This window comes from Amblyomma mixtum, chromosome 2, assembly GCF_055824585.1.
Source record: "Amblyomma mixtum isolate Tamu chromosome 2, ASM5582458v1, whole genome shotgun sequence".
Taxonomy (NCBI): domain Eukaryota; kingdom Metazoa; phylum Arthropoda; class Arachnida; order Ixodida; family Ixodidae; genus Amblyomma; species Amblyomma mixtum.
Genome location: NC_143013.1, coordinates 238,244,282 through 238,260,701, shown reverse-complemented (window position 1 = coordinate 238,260,701; position 16,420 = coordinate 238,244,282). Strand labels below are relative to the sequence as shown.

At 43.7% G+C, this 16,420-nt stretch overlaps 1 protein-coding gene across 1 annotated transcript in view; it reads right to left on the bottom strand.

Annotated features, from left to right (window-relative positions):
* Window positions 1-8,027: 8,027 nt before the first annotated feature.
* The window catches only part of LOC149363075 (uncharacterized), a 24,870-nt gene continuing 16,477 nt past the window's right edge, over window positions 8,028-16,420 (bottom strand). The window contains exons 2-6 of the mRNA XM_089569874.1: window positions 15,991-16,091; window positions 10,000-10,062; window positions 8,762-8,836; window positions 8,255-8,308; window positions 8,028-8,177 (exon numbers count right to left, since the gene is read on the bottom strand). Coding sequence (XP_089426000.1) covers window positions 8,094-8,177; window positions 8,255-8,308; window positions 8,762-8,836; window positions 10,000-10,062; window positions 15,991-16,091 — 377 coding nt within the window. The 3' untranslated portion in view covers window positions 8,028-8,093. The remainder of the gene's footprint in view (window positions 8,178-8,254; window positions 8,309-8,761; window positions 8,837-9,999; window positions 10,063-15,990; window positions 16,092-16,420) is intronic.

The following is a 16,420-nucleotide window of genomic DNA, read 5'->3' as shown; positions in this document are numbered from 1 at the left end:
AGATAATATAGCCGCAAAATAAGCCCGCAGAAATGAAAATACGCGCGGTCTATTTGCTTCTACGGATTACTACGTATTACTTCGCCGATGGCAGAGCGGCATGCTGCCACGGGACTGGGTGAAAGCCACTCCACGAGTTGGTCGACTCCGCCCACCGTACGGGGAGAATTCAAAAAAAAGCGAGAGCCGGACGTTAATTCGATTTAATTAGGGAAATCGGCCACACAGGGCAATAAATCGAAGTTTCTAAGAACGCTCGGAACGTGTAGCTTGAGTTCCCGCGGCAAAAAGACGAGTTCAGATTCCTCTTCACTGCACCTTTAACGTCTCACCAAACTTGCCCGCACTTCTCCGTTACATTAAGGACAAGTCTAAAATTCAATCACCCATTACATTACTATCTTAAATGCTGGCGCTGAAACACTTTGCATGTTTTACGGACACCCAACATATATTTGGATCCTTGAATATCACTGAATTCTCAAAAAGTGCTCCAGTTGTCCTTTAATGCTATCTCTTCAAAGTGTGCCCTTCAACTTTTTTGGCCACCTCTAGCTGTCTCAAGGAATGATCAAAAGCATGCGAGTTGCAGAAAAACTGTCTCAGTATCTAGATGAAAGCGCATTCTTTAATAAAACTCTCCAAACAAGTGTCCCACGCAGCGAACACACAGAAAGCCACAGGATCAGAACGTCACTTTCCAATCGTTTAATTACTTCTATTTGCGTGATCACTGCATCTGTATACCTGCCATGTTTTTACGAAATTCAATGTTAAACTGCTCTTCACACTCCCTCGGGTGCTTGCACTGGCAGACATCGCCAGAGTGAAAACACAGACGCCTTGTTTCTAGACTTAGTTAAATTTGTTTTGGCTTCTTACCAGCGCTATGAACTACACATTTGAGCAGCCACAATTTTTGCAAGTGTAGAACGTTGAATGCGCGCTGTTAAATGACTTGAGGAATCACAGCACCGTACTAACGCATTTCGTTAAGTTAATTTTAAAATCAATGCACTCACATTTTAGTCGCTACCTACTCCTCGGTGCCCTGAGTGTCTAATAAATGGTAGCATCAAAGTGATCTCACAGGTCCTTTTTCGCCAAATTTCACAGCGAAGTAAACTGTAAAATGCAAAGACATATCTACCTATCATGAACGAAAGTCTGAACTGCGAATATCAACTTGTCGCAGATACAAAAAAAAAACAAACTTGGGGGCCTTCTTAACCGCGTTCTTAAACAAGAAACTGCGATAGCTGCCTGCTGTGGTGTCTACTATAAGTGCCTAATGTTCTTGCGATTTTCCCCGTCCAAACTCCAGTTGGAACCGGTTTCATGTCCCATATATGGAATGCATGAGTCATAACCTTCTAGATCGCTCGAGTACCTTCCATCGGGTTATCATGTGGGATTTTATTATTCCAAACCACTAATCCACCTTAATCCACCAACTAAAGTCAGCTAATCCACCTTTGTTTGTTTGTTCGTTTGTTCATTTTCTTTTGACAGAACTGGGTGCACAATACAGCGACCGAATATCCTACATGGGTATAAAACACTGCCGAGGTCGACGAGGCAAAAGGCGTTTAATGCACGCCTGACGAGGCCTCGTCTCCGGAATATTGAATCAGGACAGACAAGAGGCCGATCGCGCCAAGAACAAGAAAGAATAATGAGGCAGCACTAACTGTACAGTTACAAAACAATTAGAAAGATGCAGTACAAGACGCCATTATTAAAACATCAATCACTGAGCAGGTAGAATAAAATAAAAAGGCACAATACAAGATAGAATACAATACCTGATAAAAAAAGAAATCAATTTTAATCAATTTTCAAATTTGACAGTGCCCTATACTTGGTCCTCTGGTGGTCACGTGATGCTGTTGACGTCACGACCCTCTTCTTTGCATTCATAGATCGTGAGGAGCCTTCGTGCCACTACTGGCGCAGTGGTGCCACTACTGCCTCAACTGCCCAGGCAGGTGGCAGTTTAAAACACAGCCACGCGCAAGGCTTCTGAGACCCAGATTGCTCTTCCCAAACTGCCGTAAGGCGAATGCGCAGCGCCACTTTTTGCAGCTGGCCACTGGACTAAATTCATTTCAATTAATTTCATTGCCACTTGCCACGGGTGGCAGCTTGCTCGCAACCCAGTGGGCAGTTGGTTCCATTTCATGGTGGCCAGGTTTCAATTTCAATTTCAATTTATTTTCGAATTTCTTTTACAGGAAATACAAACACTTTTTGGACCCATAGCCAGCGGCTAGTTCGGGTCCAAGTACACAAAATACGTAAAAGCAAATTCGAAAACGGCGGACATATACAGAAAAGCGTAAGCGTAGTACAAGATTAAAAGCAAAGCAGTCTAAACAACACTGGTAGATAACATTCGGCGCGGCAAAAGAAAGAAAATAGCTTTGAAAATATGACATGCAAAAAGAACTTTCGGACATCAACTTCGGACATGACACCGTATTGTCTCGCGGCCTCTACGACCAATCATTGGAAATTTTCAATTTGACGGTGCTCTCTCATTGGTCCCTTTAGTATCTCGTGACAAGGATGATGTCATCTCCCAATTGAACAATCTGGGAATTTGAAATCTGGCGATGCTATCATAATGGTAAGTCAAGGTCACGTGGTCCTCATGACGGCCCTCATGTTCGCGTGACTGCAGTTGACCAATCAGGTAATTTTGTCACGGAGAAATAGGAAACTGCATGACTACATTCTGAGCAAGTGTCATATTTTCGGGGTGGGAAGAGGGACGGCGCTTTGTCAGGCATTTCACTGTCTTTTCTCCAATTTTCCAGGCACTTTCACTAGTACTTGCCTGAACAAACTTGTATTGTAATGTACTGTATTGTGTTGCATTGCATTGTATTATGTTGTATTGTATTTTGTTGTATTGTATTCTAAAACAGAACTAAATGTTTTTTGCGCGATGTGGGAACTTAGTTTTGCTGACAAGCACTTGTAGCCGGATGTGTTGGTGTATATTAAGGAAAGACACAGTAGCGCAAAGGCGAACACCGACGTAGTGAAGGAACAGGACGAGCGCTTTAGCAAAACGCTAGAGACTCCACCTGCTGCGAGGCCTTTTCGCAGGAAGAAGCCGAGTATCCTGGCCAGGCAGGTCAAGGTGACGATATTTGCGATGAGCATTTTACAACCCAACATGGTATTAGCAGCAACCATAGCTAAATATAACAACTATGATATCCACAGTAATAAATAACACAACTAGCTATAGCGACTTTGGCAGCTGCAGAACTCAGCTTATATCCTGTTACTGAAATGATAAGGCCACCAATAATGTTCACTTGTTTCCTTCTGTAAATGAACTGAACACGAAGCTTCCGAAACTTGGCTCGCACGTGTCTTCCACCAGGCCATAACGCAGTCGCCATACCAAGAAAAATTTGCTTGCTTCCTTCGGAGTAAAAAGCACTAGAATATGTGCACAAAGAAAAATGGTGCTTCTTGCATTAATGTCTCTGCAAAACCACACCTCCCAGCAGCCTTACCAAATACTCCGCAGTTTTAGCCACGCTGGGCCCAGAAGATGCCCCCAGAACACATTGGCACGCGAAGACGAAAAAAGCAAAGATACATTCGAACCCACTTGTGAGGAACCTGACGGTCAATCGAGTTACTTTCGTTGTATGCGAAATTTGTAGTAAGCAGATTTGCTCTCTCACAGCCAAAAATTGCAAAGTCAGAAAGAAGTGGCGTTTTATGTATTGAAGTCCGTTGACAAGTCGTTTTAGGGATCCGATAATACCGATAGCTATTCAGGCGTTCACAGCAAAAGAAGGTAGGCCGGCATCCTTGTCTTCTATCCTTGACAAGCATGTAGCAGCAAAGCTACGCACATGCGCTGTACGCACAGCGCATGTGCGTACAGCATGTACGGTATGCGCCACCCTTGTGTAAACCCCTCGAGTAGCGCAGAGAAGCGTCTCTGAGCCCCCACGAGCATGGCGACCCGAAAAAGCGGTAGAGAGGTGGCATAAAAAATGCAGACGACCGCTAGTCAAGCGCGCTCTGATGGCTTACCAGGTCGATCATCGCGTGCTTGTGTGCCGGCTGAGCAAACCCTTCAAACAGGAAGCAGAAGCGGGACGCATTAGATAGAGGAACAGCGTCGAAAGCGGAGCTACTGCGCACAGTGGTAGACAAAACAACGGCAGCCATTTTGAGAAGTTGGAATATCATGCTGGCAATGTCGGTCACGTGCGTGGTATCTTTCGCCTGCCCAATCCGTTCACCACCTTTGCGCTGCTACCAGCGTTGGCTGCTACCACTTGCAGACAGCGCTCAAATAGTAGACAACTACTGATACATCCCGTTCGCTCATGTTCAATGCTGCTTTAATCGCTGCATGGGCCGGGAACAAGAGATGCTTCTGAAAACCCATGTGACTAGACACATGTGGATTCATGGCAGCCCGTCGTTGATGCTTAGCAGGCCGGACGTCACCGGGGGCGACTTTGTTCATGCGGACACCGACAATGCAGAGCCGGTCACTTTTGTTTATTTCTGTTTTATTGCTTCCTATTGTGCTTCTTCATAGAAGCGCAACTCTCGAAAACGCTTCGCTCCGGGTAAGACCGGGCGATTTATTAAGAGTAGGGCAGGAATTTGACCGCAACCACAAAACGGCACAAGAGGGAGACATTATTTTAGGAGTACGCAGAAAGTGATACTTCATTTTCATTGTAAGCTACTATGTTCATATGCCATATGAAAAATGGTCACCAAGATCAGCAAGGTATCCGTGCCGCATAAACACGAGTCCTCATGGTAAGATGCCTTTTCCTCCAAAAATATGGCCAGAAAAACGCCCTCATTAAAAGCTTTCTTCTAACAACCCTATTTGTACCCGAATTTGAGCTAAAAAAATATCACCCTATTCTACGTCCCGATCTTCGGGAAAAAAAAAAGCATGTCAAGGAAGGGCTGCAGGCATGTTTTATGTATGGACTATTTTTTTTCACCTCAGTTTAATAAATAAAAGTCTGAAAGACATTTCCGGTAGTGTGTTTATTCGTACGATTCTGCGGTGTTTTCACACAAATAGCGTGTACAACGCACTTCCTCTTTCTGCAAAATATACAATGACATCCGATAAATACATGATCGTAAAGATAAGTCCTTCCGCCATGCACTGGACGAGGAGATGAAAGTTTTCATAGAATAATATTTTACAATAATTTAAGATATTGGAGTACACTTCATGCGGGGTATCATTAAGCGCCCAGACACGCATCGTAGGTTTCCTTATGCAGTTGGCTGATGGGCGAGAACACCACTGGCAATATTTTTGCGCGAGGTGCGTTGCCAGCCATCCTGAATGACGTCACAGTCCTCTCCAGGTCACTAGCTAAGCTCTCGTCGGAACCGCCTTCAGCCATTAGGGAGAATACTATCCGGTAAAAACGAAAGCAAGAAATTGGTCTGTCTCGTTGTCAAGAGTTGTTCCAAGGAAGAAATAGATTGCAGGAAAGACATAGCGCAATCTAGGACGCCTCACATATGATGGCAGCCGCATTTTCGATGGGTATACCTTCGCTGCTCGACGGGCCAGCGCACTCGCTCGCTTCTATTTTTCGTCACGAGCAGAGCCCATGGCAGTGCTGGCTGCTTTCGGGGTTTTGCAGAGCCGACCGACCAGTTTTCTCCCAACTCCCTCGCCGTTTTTGATGCTTTACGAGCTGCTGCCGCGTTCAGCCACGCGTCTTTTTCGCACTACGCGAAGCGCTCAGTGTCCACCGTTGCTTGTGAAGCCACAGCACTTGGCCGCGCTCTTTCGGTCTTTGCGTTACGTAAAATGGTCTAGGCTGCCTTCTCACATTTGTGCGCAGCTACCCAAAGCGGTCGCTGGCGACACAGGCTAGCCTCTTTGCTTCCTGACTCATCCTGCTTTATTGCGTGGCCAAGGTAACAGCACTACTGCCGCCGAGCATCTGGAAGCGCAGAACCGAGGGATGAAAGATGGCGAAGACGAGAAATTTAAAAAAGTAGCGCCAGTGAATACCTGTTAGAACACACAGCAGGACAGCTGTAACGATCCCGAAGCGACGCACACGCGGATGTTTTTCCGAGAGAGTATCTCCTGGCTTGTTGAAGAACAGAAAGTACGTGTGCCGCAGCGGCTGCCTAGGGTTTAATTCATGACACACATTAAGGAATTTGAAACTACAATGTGAGTCAGAGCTGCCCGTTTTCTTACTGTTATTTTTATTATGTCATTTTGCAACAAGTGTTTCGGCCAGTCCGGCTATAAACAAGAAAACAACCATGTGGTCTCAGCCATTGGGAAACGAAACTGTTCTCCTTGCGCCGGCGATGGAACGAATCTAGCTCTAGGCTGTACCTTGCTGATGGTACCTTGCTGAAATGTTCTGAAATATCTGAAAATATAATATGACAAAAACGAAATAATCTGAATTATTCTGAAATATTTGACTTTATTTTCGGGTTCAGGTTCGGCGCGGTTTGCGGGCGGTGTTCGCCATGAATTTGCCGAGGATTGTAGCTGAAGCATTTCAAGCATGAAACTTATTCCTGCGCTTTCTACTACTCGTTCCATTGATCCTCTGGCCAAGACTGCACAAAACATGCGTTGTGCAGAGCATTCAACAAGCTCTTAAAAAAGTTCTTGGGCTGCATCTGATTTCTGTAGCATCGAAGACAGCGCACTTCGGTCTTCATGGAGAAATTAACCTAAGGACATGTTTTTAAAAGCTAGCACAAAAGCGTTCACCGTTGTATGAGTGGGTTAAGAGGCTGTCGGACGAAAGAAGAATTGACATTACGCTCTTAAATGCGTTGGGGTAAAGCCCTGACGAGTTCAGAATTCCGTACAACTTGTAAACGTTTTTATAACCATGCATACACGACGCACATTCCGCAAGCAATCACTCGAAGTGGTCAAACATGCAGTGCTCCACATACTTGTCTCGCATGCTAAAACTTGGCACTGTAATGGATTACGCTGGCATCATTTGTGAATGGCTTACGGCTGCAAACATCTTACCTTACCCGCAAATCCACTTCTGCGCTCAAAAAATAGCATCAATCCCAGAAGGCAGCGACAAGTGTCAGAAACTCACAAAGAAGCGCGCTGTTGGAACGTTCTGGACATGTAGGTGAACATCTGTAAATTGTTTTTCGTTTTTTTTTTCATACAAGAGATGCCATCATATGAGCCGCGAAACGCACTTTGGTCTCACGAAACTTGACTGCCAGCTGGATGGTGAAGGGGGCAGCGCAGCGAGCTGGCAACACTGGTGAACGCTGTCACTCAAGAGGATCACTGACCAAAACATGCTTTCCGCGAGTAGCTCGCGCATTCTTTAATGTACAGTGCCAAGTCAGGGGTAGGAAGTTGCAGTTAGTTTCAGTTTCAACTACTTCAGCGCACCTGGTGACCGAAGCAGACCTCATGCTTAAAAAGTGAGTAGGCCTGTACATGCAGAGAGAGAGACAGACGGCGTCAGTGGCCTGGGGCAGCAAGAAACGAAGCGGATTTCTTTTCGCTGGCTGTGGTTCAAACCCTGCTCGGATATGTAATTTTTTTTCTGCTGGATACTGTTGCCATGACAATGATACGACGCTCCAGTCAGCTTTCCTCTGGTCTTTATGGGAGGAATTGAGGCTGACGTCTGGATTGTCTGGACAATGGCATATCTGAAAGTTCCCTACCCCTGGCCTAGTTCTCCGAGTGAATTCGAATATGTTCTGCAGTCGCCATTCTAGCATTCTAAAGAGCTTGCACACTCTAAATTTCAACTTCATTTGATTCAGATTTCCAGATGCTGAAACCTGACACGCTCTTATCACTGTCGTCCATCATTCGCAGCTGTTCTCCAATAACTTACTTTCAGTTCTGTCCTTCTCTGGAAGGCAGAACATATTAGGCCCAAGGCATTGTGCGTTACTGGACCCTTAGTCACAGCGTCTAGGCCAAGATAAAACGTGGCCTTCCAAACTCTTTTTATTTTCACCAAACCATCAGTACCTGAGCGTTTTCTGTCCTGCCCTGTTTTAAGGGGATTCCTCATTGGGTGCAAGAACACTTTTCAACCTGAAGCGAAGTAGCGAAAATAATCAACGCACTTCAGCCCGTACATGACACCCTTGGGAAGGTACGGGAATGCGCATCTCTGAAATTAAAAAAAGCAATGAAACAGAATTACGCGAGTGAAAGCAACCTCCTCTTAGTCAGGTTTAGCACACTAACCTTCAATGCATCGTAGAAAGCAGTATTGTCAAAGTTGTATTCCTGCTTCCATTTCTGAAAAGGCGCACAGTCATGACAAGCGCAGAGGATGAAAAATATAACTGTCGTTTCTGAACAATCAGCAGATCAGGTAAACGTTGCAACAGATTCGCGCTGTACAAAGTATCCTCAGTTCTCGGCGCTTCTGAGTTTCATTTATCAGTTATTCGTCTATGGGAGATACTTTCCTAATAAATAGAAGACACAATTCATTTTACACTCAGCGATTTGTGCATACGTACTTACTTTGACGCTACCTACAGGCTTCATCCTTTTTTCTTCAAACATCCGCATTCATGCATTACGTTGTTGGCTGCTGACCAAATGGTATCTGGAGTCATGCATATTTAGGATTTGCAGTTCGGATTATTTTCTTCAGCGTTTTGGAGATGAACCAGCATTAGCCAGGATATTTCTTAAGAAAAATGTGTGCTTTAGCCAACATTAAAATCTGTGAGCTTCACTCACCGGGAACACGAATTCAGCCACCTGACCAAACTTGTAGCCGCACTCGGCTGCCGCTGAAGTAAGTTCGCTGCTGCTCTGTAAACCAAAATATTAACAGATTTTAAAGGCTCGTGATTGCACCCAAAAATGGCGTCAAACTCGATTTGTCACTGTATTGCAATGATTACGGGGTCGCACTTATCTCTCCAGGGATCGTATGATCTGTCCAGTTCTAATTAAATTTGTAGCCGGTAGACAACCTTTCCCTTCAAAAAATTATATATTGAACATAATTAGTCTATCCAGGACTCAAGAAAGACAGTTACTCAGGTTTCCCACGAAAAGCAGCCACAGTTTCTTTTTAATCACGTTAAAAAGCTTAGTACAAGGTGTCCCAATAGCGTCAAATTGAATTATTGAAGCGCAAGGATTTCAAAGTCAGTCGAGGAATCAGGTGACCAGATATTTGTTCCGAAGATGTTTATGCTGCTATAAACACAACATAAAAGCTGATATCATTCGCCTGACAAAATGGGCGCACACTGCTTAGAGAAATATTATGCACTCACAAAGAAGGAAAGCAGCTAAAGAAACAAGGACAAGTGAAAAATGGCAAGCCGTCCTTGTTTGTTTCGCTGCTCTACCTCTTCTTAATCAATAAACCAACTATCCAAATTGCCACTCTATTTAGTGCTCTCATTAGAGAACATCAGAAAGCCCTAAAATAATACCTAGTTGCTAAATCAAATAAATCACTGCGAACTTTCGAATAATCAAGCAAAAGTTGAGCTTTCATGCTGTAAATATATTCTGTGCATGGCGCCTTTCAAGATGCGCAGCGGTAAGTCATGTCTACTGGGGTTAGCCGAACCATCCTAGGAGGCACTGAAATTGCGCGTGTTTCTGAGAATCTACTTGCTGGTAATTACGGACTTCAACTACATAATTTAAATCCAGGAAGACCAAAAATCAGCCCTAATAATTGTGGATAAAACGACACGAAAATGACACGAACGACAAAAGAAGAAAACGCATAGATGTGCCATTATAAAGAGGTGAAGAAGAAGAAGAAGAGCGTTGTCAGTGGCGCAATCAGCCCTCGTCCTTCCTTTGTCGTCCGTGTTGTTTTGACACTTCCATCCAGAATGAACTGTTACCGGCAAGCCCAGGTTTTCTACCTACTCCAGTTCCAGTTCAGCGGTTCAACAGTTGGCTTTACTATATCGAGTACAAGCGAAAACGAAGCGTCCGAAACTTACCACATTAGTGTCTTCCACCAGGGCATAGCACATTCGCCATACCGCGCACAGTCTGCTTGATTCCTTGGAGTTAAAAATAAGTAAAATATGAGCCTTAACAAAAAGGATGCTTCCCGCATTGATATCTTGGCAGCAAATCCTAAATGCACCGCCATTCTAAACACACTTCCATAGCAATCCTGTAGGGCCTGAAAGATGCCGCCGGAATGAAGTGGTGCCCGTAGCCCCAAAGTTCTAATTACACGGCAAATTAAGAAACTCGGCTTATTTACTGGCGGCAATGCAGAACTGCCGTTGCAGGCTATGTTGGAAGGCTGATCCAGATAAACTATAGCAATTGGCTTTCGAAACTATACGGACCTTCGAGATCGCGCTTCGATTAAGAGCGCGTGTTTCAGCGTACTTTGGTAAGAGCTTTTGTCTTCTCACGACAGACTTTAAACAGGACACATATCGCAAAAATAGCTTGTCTTGTCCTAAAGGATCCTATCAGCTGTTCAGTTTTAGGCTTCTTCATTCTTCAAGTTGTTTTCAAGTAACTTGGTCCAGGGTTACTGCCGAAATTCTACACTTATTTTACGATTCTCTTTTCCCTGCATCCACGCATTTTCCCTACGTCTGACTTGAGACACGCAAATGACTTGGATTCCTAATTTTTCACTTAAGAGTTTCCTGATTGGTATTTTAGTTATTTGTTGCATTTTTTCCTATACATACAGCACTGATAATGTCAGATAACTGCACGTCGCGATCAGCTGGTTTATCAGAAGTGCAATCCAAATCACCATGCTTTCCTTGAACCGTTCAAAAAAAGCTACACGGATCGAGTATTTGTGCCTTCGGTGCCAAAAATAAAAAGTAGTTCGCATAACCAAAACACCTCATAACTTGTTTAGACATTAAGTTTTTGCTCCAATTTCCCTACCCTGAATTTCAAAAATTGATCAAAAATGACGGGCGCCTTGCGTTATCTCCCTCAGATGGCCTTCTTGGTGTGTATAGCACTCCTTCATGCATTATGTCTCGCGCTCCAGCCTTCATCATCATCATCATTTATTAACCCTTAAGGGTCCCGTTAGGGACATTACATAAGGGGGGGGGGGAGGTGGTACAGGGGTGTTCAACAGTCATACATGAATATAAAAATATAGAAAATATAAAATGTAGAATAGAAAAAAAAGTAGAACAAGACGAAAAAAAGACAGAAGTAAATTCAAATAATCGCGTCATGACAGAGTGTAGCAGAAATATAAACAGAAACAAATTACAACTTTGGAAGTAGAACAGGCTGGTCAGTTTGCAGGGCTTGGAAGCTGGCATAGGGTGCAGGAAAAAATTATTTGTCGTTGAGATGGTCGATTAGGAGCTGTCTGAATCTGGAAGGGTTAGTCTCAATGACAATGTGTTCGGGGAGGTTATTCCAGCTTTCTATCGCACTGGGAAGGAAAGATTTATTGAAATAATTGGTGGAGCCGTGCAAACGCTGTATGCTTAAGGAGTTAAATAAACGACGCGATTATCGTAGCGGAGCTCGTAGAAGGTTTTCTCGAAGTGCTGGAAAGTTAAAGTACAGTTTATGAAAAAGACAAAGAATTGAAGTTTTCCTGCGAAAGGCTAATGACTTGATGCCGAGAGATGATTTCAACGCTGTGATGCTGAGCTGAGATTTATACTGTGAGGTGATGAAGCGTGCTGCCCGATTCTGGATGGCTTCGAGTGAATCTATTAAGTAGGCTTGGTGAGGATTCCATATTGTTGAGGCGTATTCTAGTTTAGTTCGGATGTACGTTTCATATGCTAGTTGTCTGGTGGCTGCGGTGGACATGGGAAGTGATCGCCTGATGAATCCGAGTGATCTGGAGGCACTAGCACATAGTTTCGTGATGTGATTAGCCCAGGTTAGGTTGGTTGTTATCTCGATGCCGAGGTACCGGTATGAATTAGTTTGAGACAGCGCTATGGAGTTCAGGGAGTACGAAAAATGAAGAATCGAACGTTTACGTGGGATGTGCATGAACTTACATTTAGAAACGTTGAGCTGCATTAGCCAGTCAGAACACCACTTCTGAATTCGGCTCAGGTCATCCTGTAATAATTCCTGATCACTGCTATTGTTGATGCGGCGATAAATGACGCAGTCGTCCGCAAAGAGACGGACAGATGATAAAATACCAGATGGCAAATCGTTGATGAAGATTAAAAAGAGTAATGGAGCAAGAACCGATCCTTGGGGAACCCCGGAAATTACTCTAGTAGTTTGAGATGCATGACTGGCGATGACGGTGAATTGCAAGCGGTCGGTTAAGAAACAGTGGATCCAGGATAAGACAAGCGGGTCAAGTGACAGAGCTGAGAGTTTGGAAAAGAGACGCTGGTGAGGGACGCGATCGAATGCCTTGGCGAAATCTAAATAAATTATATTGGTTTGGAAGGCAGAGTCTAGATTTAAGTGGAGATCAGTTGTAAGTTCGAACAGCTGAGTTTCGCACGAAAAACCTGCCCTGAAACCATGCTGATTGGGAAAGAAGAAACGGTTGTGGTCAAGGTGAGATGTGATGTGCGAGTATATTATATGTTCGAAAAGTTTACAAGAGATACATGTCAGTGAAATTGGTCGATAATTTGAGGGGTCGGAGCGATCTGCAGCTTTGAAGACTGGGACAACTTTGCTTAATTTCCAGTCGTCTGGAATCTCACTAGTGTTAAGAGACTGGGCAAAAATGAGTTGCAAGATTTGGCTCGTGAAATATTTAGTTGCTTTAAAAATCTTAGCAGGGAGGTTGTCTGGTCCAGGCGAAGTGGATATCTTTAGATTATCTATGAGTTTTAAAATTCCCTCTGCTGAGATGGTAACAGGTGGCATAGGTGCATAATTTAGACTTGGCACGAAAATGCTTGCTGTTGGCTCCTGGGTAAATACGGACGTGAAATAGGAATTCATGACGTCGGAGCGCTCGGAAATTGGAACATCGGAGCCGTCTCGTGCCTTCAGGGAAATATTGTGCGAACTGTTTTTATTGGGCATGAGCAAGTTCCAAAACTTCTTGGGGTTTACCCGCATTATCTCTATGAGGTCGTGACAGTAAAATTTTCGTTTTGAAGTTCGTAATAAGGTCCATAACGACACTCCTGGAAAAACCACAAAAACTTAGCGTTGCCGTACAATCCTATGTTTTCCACGATTGGCTTCAGGTCGTCTCTCAGGATGTTGTAATACAGGCCATTTAATTGCATTATACAAAAATTAATTCATTACAAAATGCAGTTCATGGGCAATAACATGACATAACATTAAAACCCCACAAATATTTGCCAACATGTAGACGAGGCCATTTCTAATCAACAAAACCAGTAATCGTAATTAGGTGCATGTCACAAGCAGTGTCAAGAGGCCATGTAAAGGCCAGGTTACTAAAGCGTGCAAACGCTTCTAAACAGTCTAAGTTCAATTCCAATTTCGGCGCAACATATGGCATCAATAGCAGACCAACTCATGAAGCATATCAAAGGAAATCTGAAAAATAAACAGAAAGCAGGAAAAAGTGTATAAAGAGCCCGTCGGGATACCATACATGTACAAAAACCTAGACGACGATTAGCCAACCGTTAAGAGTGGAATACGATAAAATGGCATGCCATGCATGTGGCTCCCGTTTGTTCAATGGACATAGGCTGTTTAGTTGGTGACAATAATCGGTGACTGCAACTGGTGCAGCTAATTGGTTAGACTAATTACCAAAGAGCTTGCAGCATACTATACGGTGCCAGGTGGTACCACAAGGCCTCTAATCTATGGTGCTGAACGAGCGTTCCTCAGTGGTGCAGAGAGTGAGCTGTCCCGGCTCGTGACCTAAAGGGTACCACTTCGATTTCCGCTAGACCCTCTTTCTTTTCTGTGAAAGTGCTTACAGTTACGTCACGATCCTCTCAGACAACGAGAAATTCATGACCAGCAAACTAACACCTACGCTCTCTAGGTCCTCTAACGATATCGCATTAAAATATCTCATCTACTAAAAATGCATCTGGCTGACATGACGTTACTGCATGTTTTCAGCGCCTGCGGAAATAAAATGCGTGCGCAAAAAGGTCGATGAAATGCTCCCAGCCTCCAAATATAAGTCTTCTGAGGCACAGCACAAGACCAAATTTGTGTATTGCGAGAGACTTGTCGTGTACTCAATTTATTTGCCACGTGGCCCCCATTATTGCATAAGACAGAAAACCGCTTTATTGGAAGATGAAGAGAGCATTAATACGCGTGTGACCAAATAATGAGCGTGAGAAATATAGTAGTCTATTGCAAAAGATGCAAATATAAATGTCGGCCAAAGTTTGAGTTGACCAACGTGGTGGCACGCTCACACGACAAAAGGGCTGAAGCGACAATGTGGGCTGCGCACATTTACTTAGTAAAAACTACAAGTCATATAAGGACGCTTTAAATCGCCCTGACAATTGCAAAGATTGATTTTGTTTTCAAGAATGGCATGTCATGGAGAAAATCTCAGTTTTCGTGCTGTCGCAGAGGCGATGATCCTCTACGAGGGAACAGGGGTACGCGCCATGTCTCCAAGCTAAATGGAACCAGGATTACATTTGGATCCAAGGGCAGGGAATCCAAGTTAGTGCTGTTTGAAGTGGTTGACCTTGTCGTCAGCTAGTTAATAAATATTGAAGACTTGTTACCTCAGTTGATTATTTGGACAGCTTCGGGAAAAAAGGGTTGTTTCGGAAGTTGCAGATCGTGTTGAAAACAGCAGCCTCAATTGTTTACAACAAATTCATTTAGGTAGACCTTTTCACCACTCTGAAAATAAATCACCAGAAGTACAAAAGTTCGCACGTGATACGGGTGCCTCGCCACCGCTCCAACACCTGTTCTCTGAGAACAAAATTTGCTGCTCTCCAGAGTTCTGTACCCAATGTGGCTTTGTGTCTGCAGAGGCCGCAGGATATGTGCCAGCAGCTGCTAAAACTTTGGTGGACTTCTTTTTTTTGGTACCTTGTTGAAAGCACTTAATGACTTATTTTTTGCATGACCTGCAGCTGCGAAATCCGCACCATTTTCCCGAAAACAATATTTATGAGGTTAGCTTTTTATCCTTTACTAACCCTTACATTTCAGAACGAAAAAGTGCGGCCTACCAAGTCAGACGCCTCCCAAGAGCCTACGCTAATCGCCTCGTACACTACATCATATTTAAAGTCTTTAGTACATTTATCTACGACGCCTGATATAAATGTAGCCGAAGCAGCGAAAATCAAACCACTTGAGGATAGCGCATTGTTTGTAGGCGCGCTTTGTGCTGTTCACGATTATTCAAAACAAGCACTACTTCCAATCAATGCAACTGCAGATTCAGGTCATGCGGGGGGACTGCTAAGAGCATAAGAATGGGCCAGTTTATGTTTCTCAAGTACTAACCTGTTATGAATAACTGCTTAAGAGTCTCCGTCATGAGGCAAGTACATAACTGTTGAATCTTGCCTGTAGTTACTTCCTGGGCAGAATCTTAGCGGCTGAAGAAAAGCCTTACAGTTAGAGACGTCTCAGCGAGCTGTGTTCAAGGAAATTATAGCGGTAAAATTAGGAGGCCACAAGACAGTTGAGTTGGCTTGGATAAGAACGTGGAGTAAAGATGTTCCGAGATTAAACAGAAAAAGTGGGCGCTAGAGTGTAGAAAGGACGCGTGCATAAGGTGGACACAGCATGTTCAGGACCACGTTAATTGAAGGCCAGTGAGAGAGGGCTTTGTCTTGCAGTGAACTTTTGATGATGAGGATGTGTCTACATGCCTATGCTTGCGTTTTTTTTTTGCGTGTACGTCCTTGCGTTCGCTGGTATGATATGCAGGATCTGAGTATGCACCGAATAGCCTAACATTTCGCGTTGTTTTCCGTTGAAAAGAAAAAAAAAAGCATTCTAATGCCAAACAAATTTTTGTGCATAAAAATATTGTGAAACAAGCTATAAAAATGTTAAATTACCTTAATGAAGCTTGGGGAAATGTTGAGTCGCAACGTTTCATTCTTGCATGCCAAAAACACGGTTGTTGTCACTCGAGCCGTCTTTGCAATATCTAATGCATCTGCACCAAGAAAACATAAGTGGAAACGTAAAGCTGGATAGAAAATTCATATCGAAGAGTGGCACTCCTGTCTTATTACGGTAGGCTTGAAAATTCTAAGCGATATGCTTTCCAATCGATGTAAAACCACAGGTCGGATGTCTTCCTCTTATAGACTTACTTCAATATGTATGTAAAAGAAACCACGCATTGAACTATGCAAACGTTCGTATCCGAAAAACAAGCTGAAATATAAAAAAGACAATATTACGCAATCACAGCAGGACTAAAATGTAGCATTTAATAAAATTGTCAAGGCATGGCAACAATAATGAAAATAGAAAGTCAGC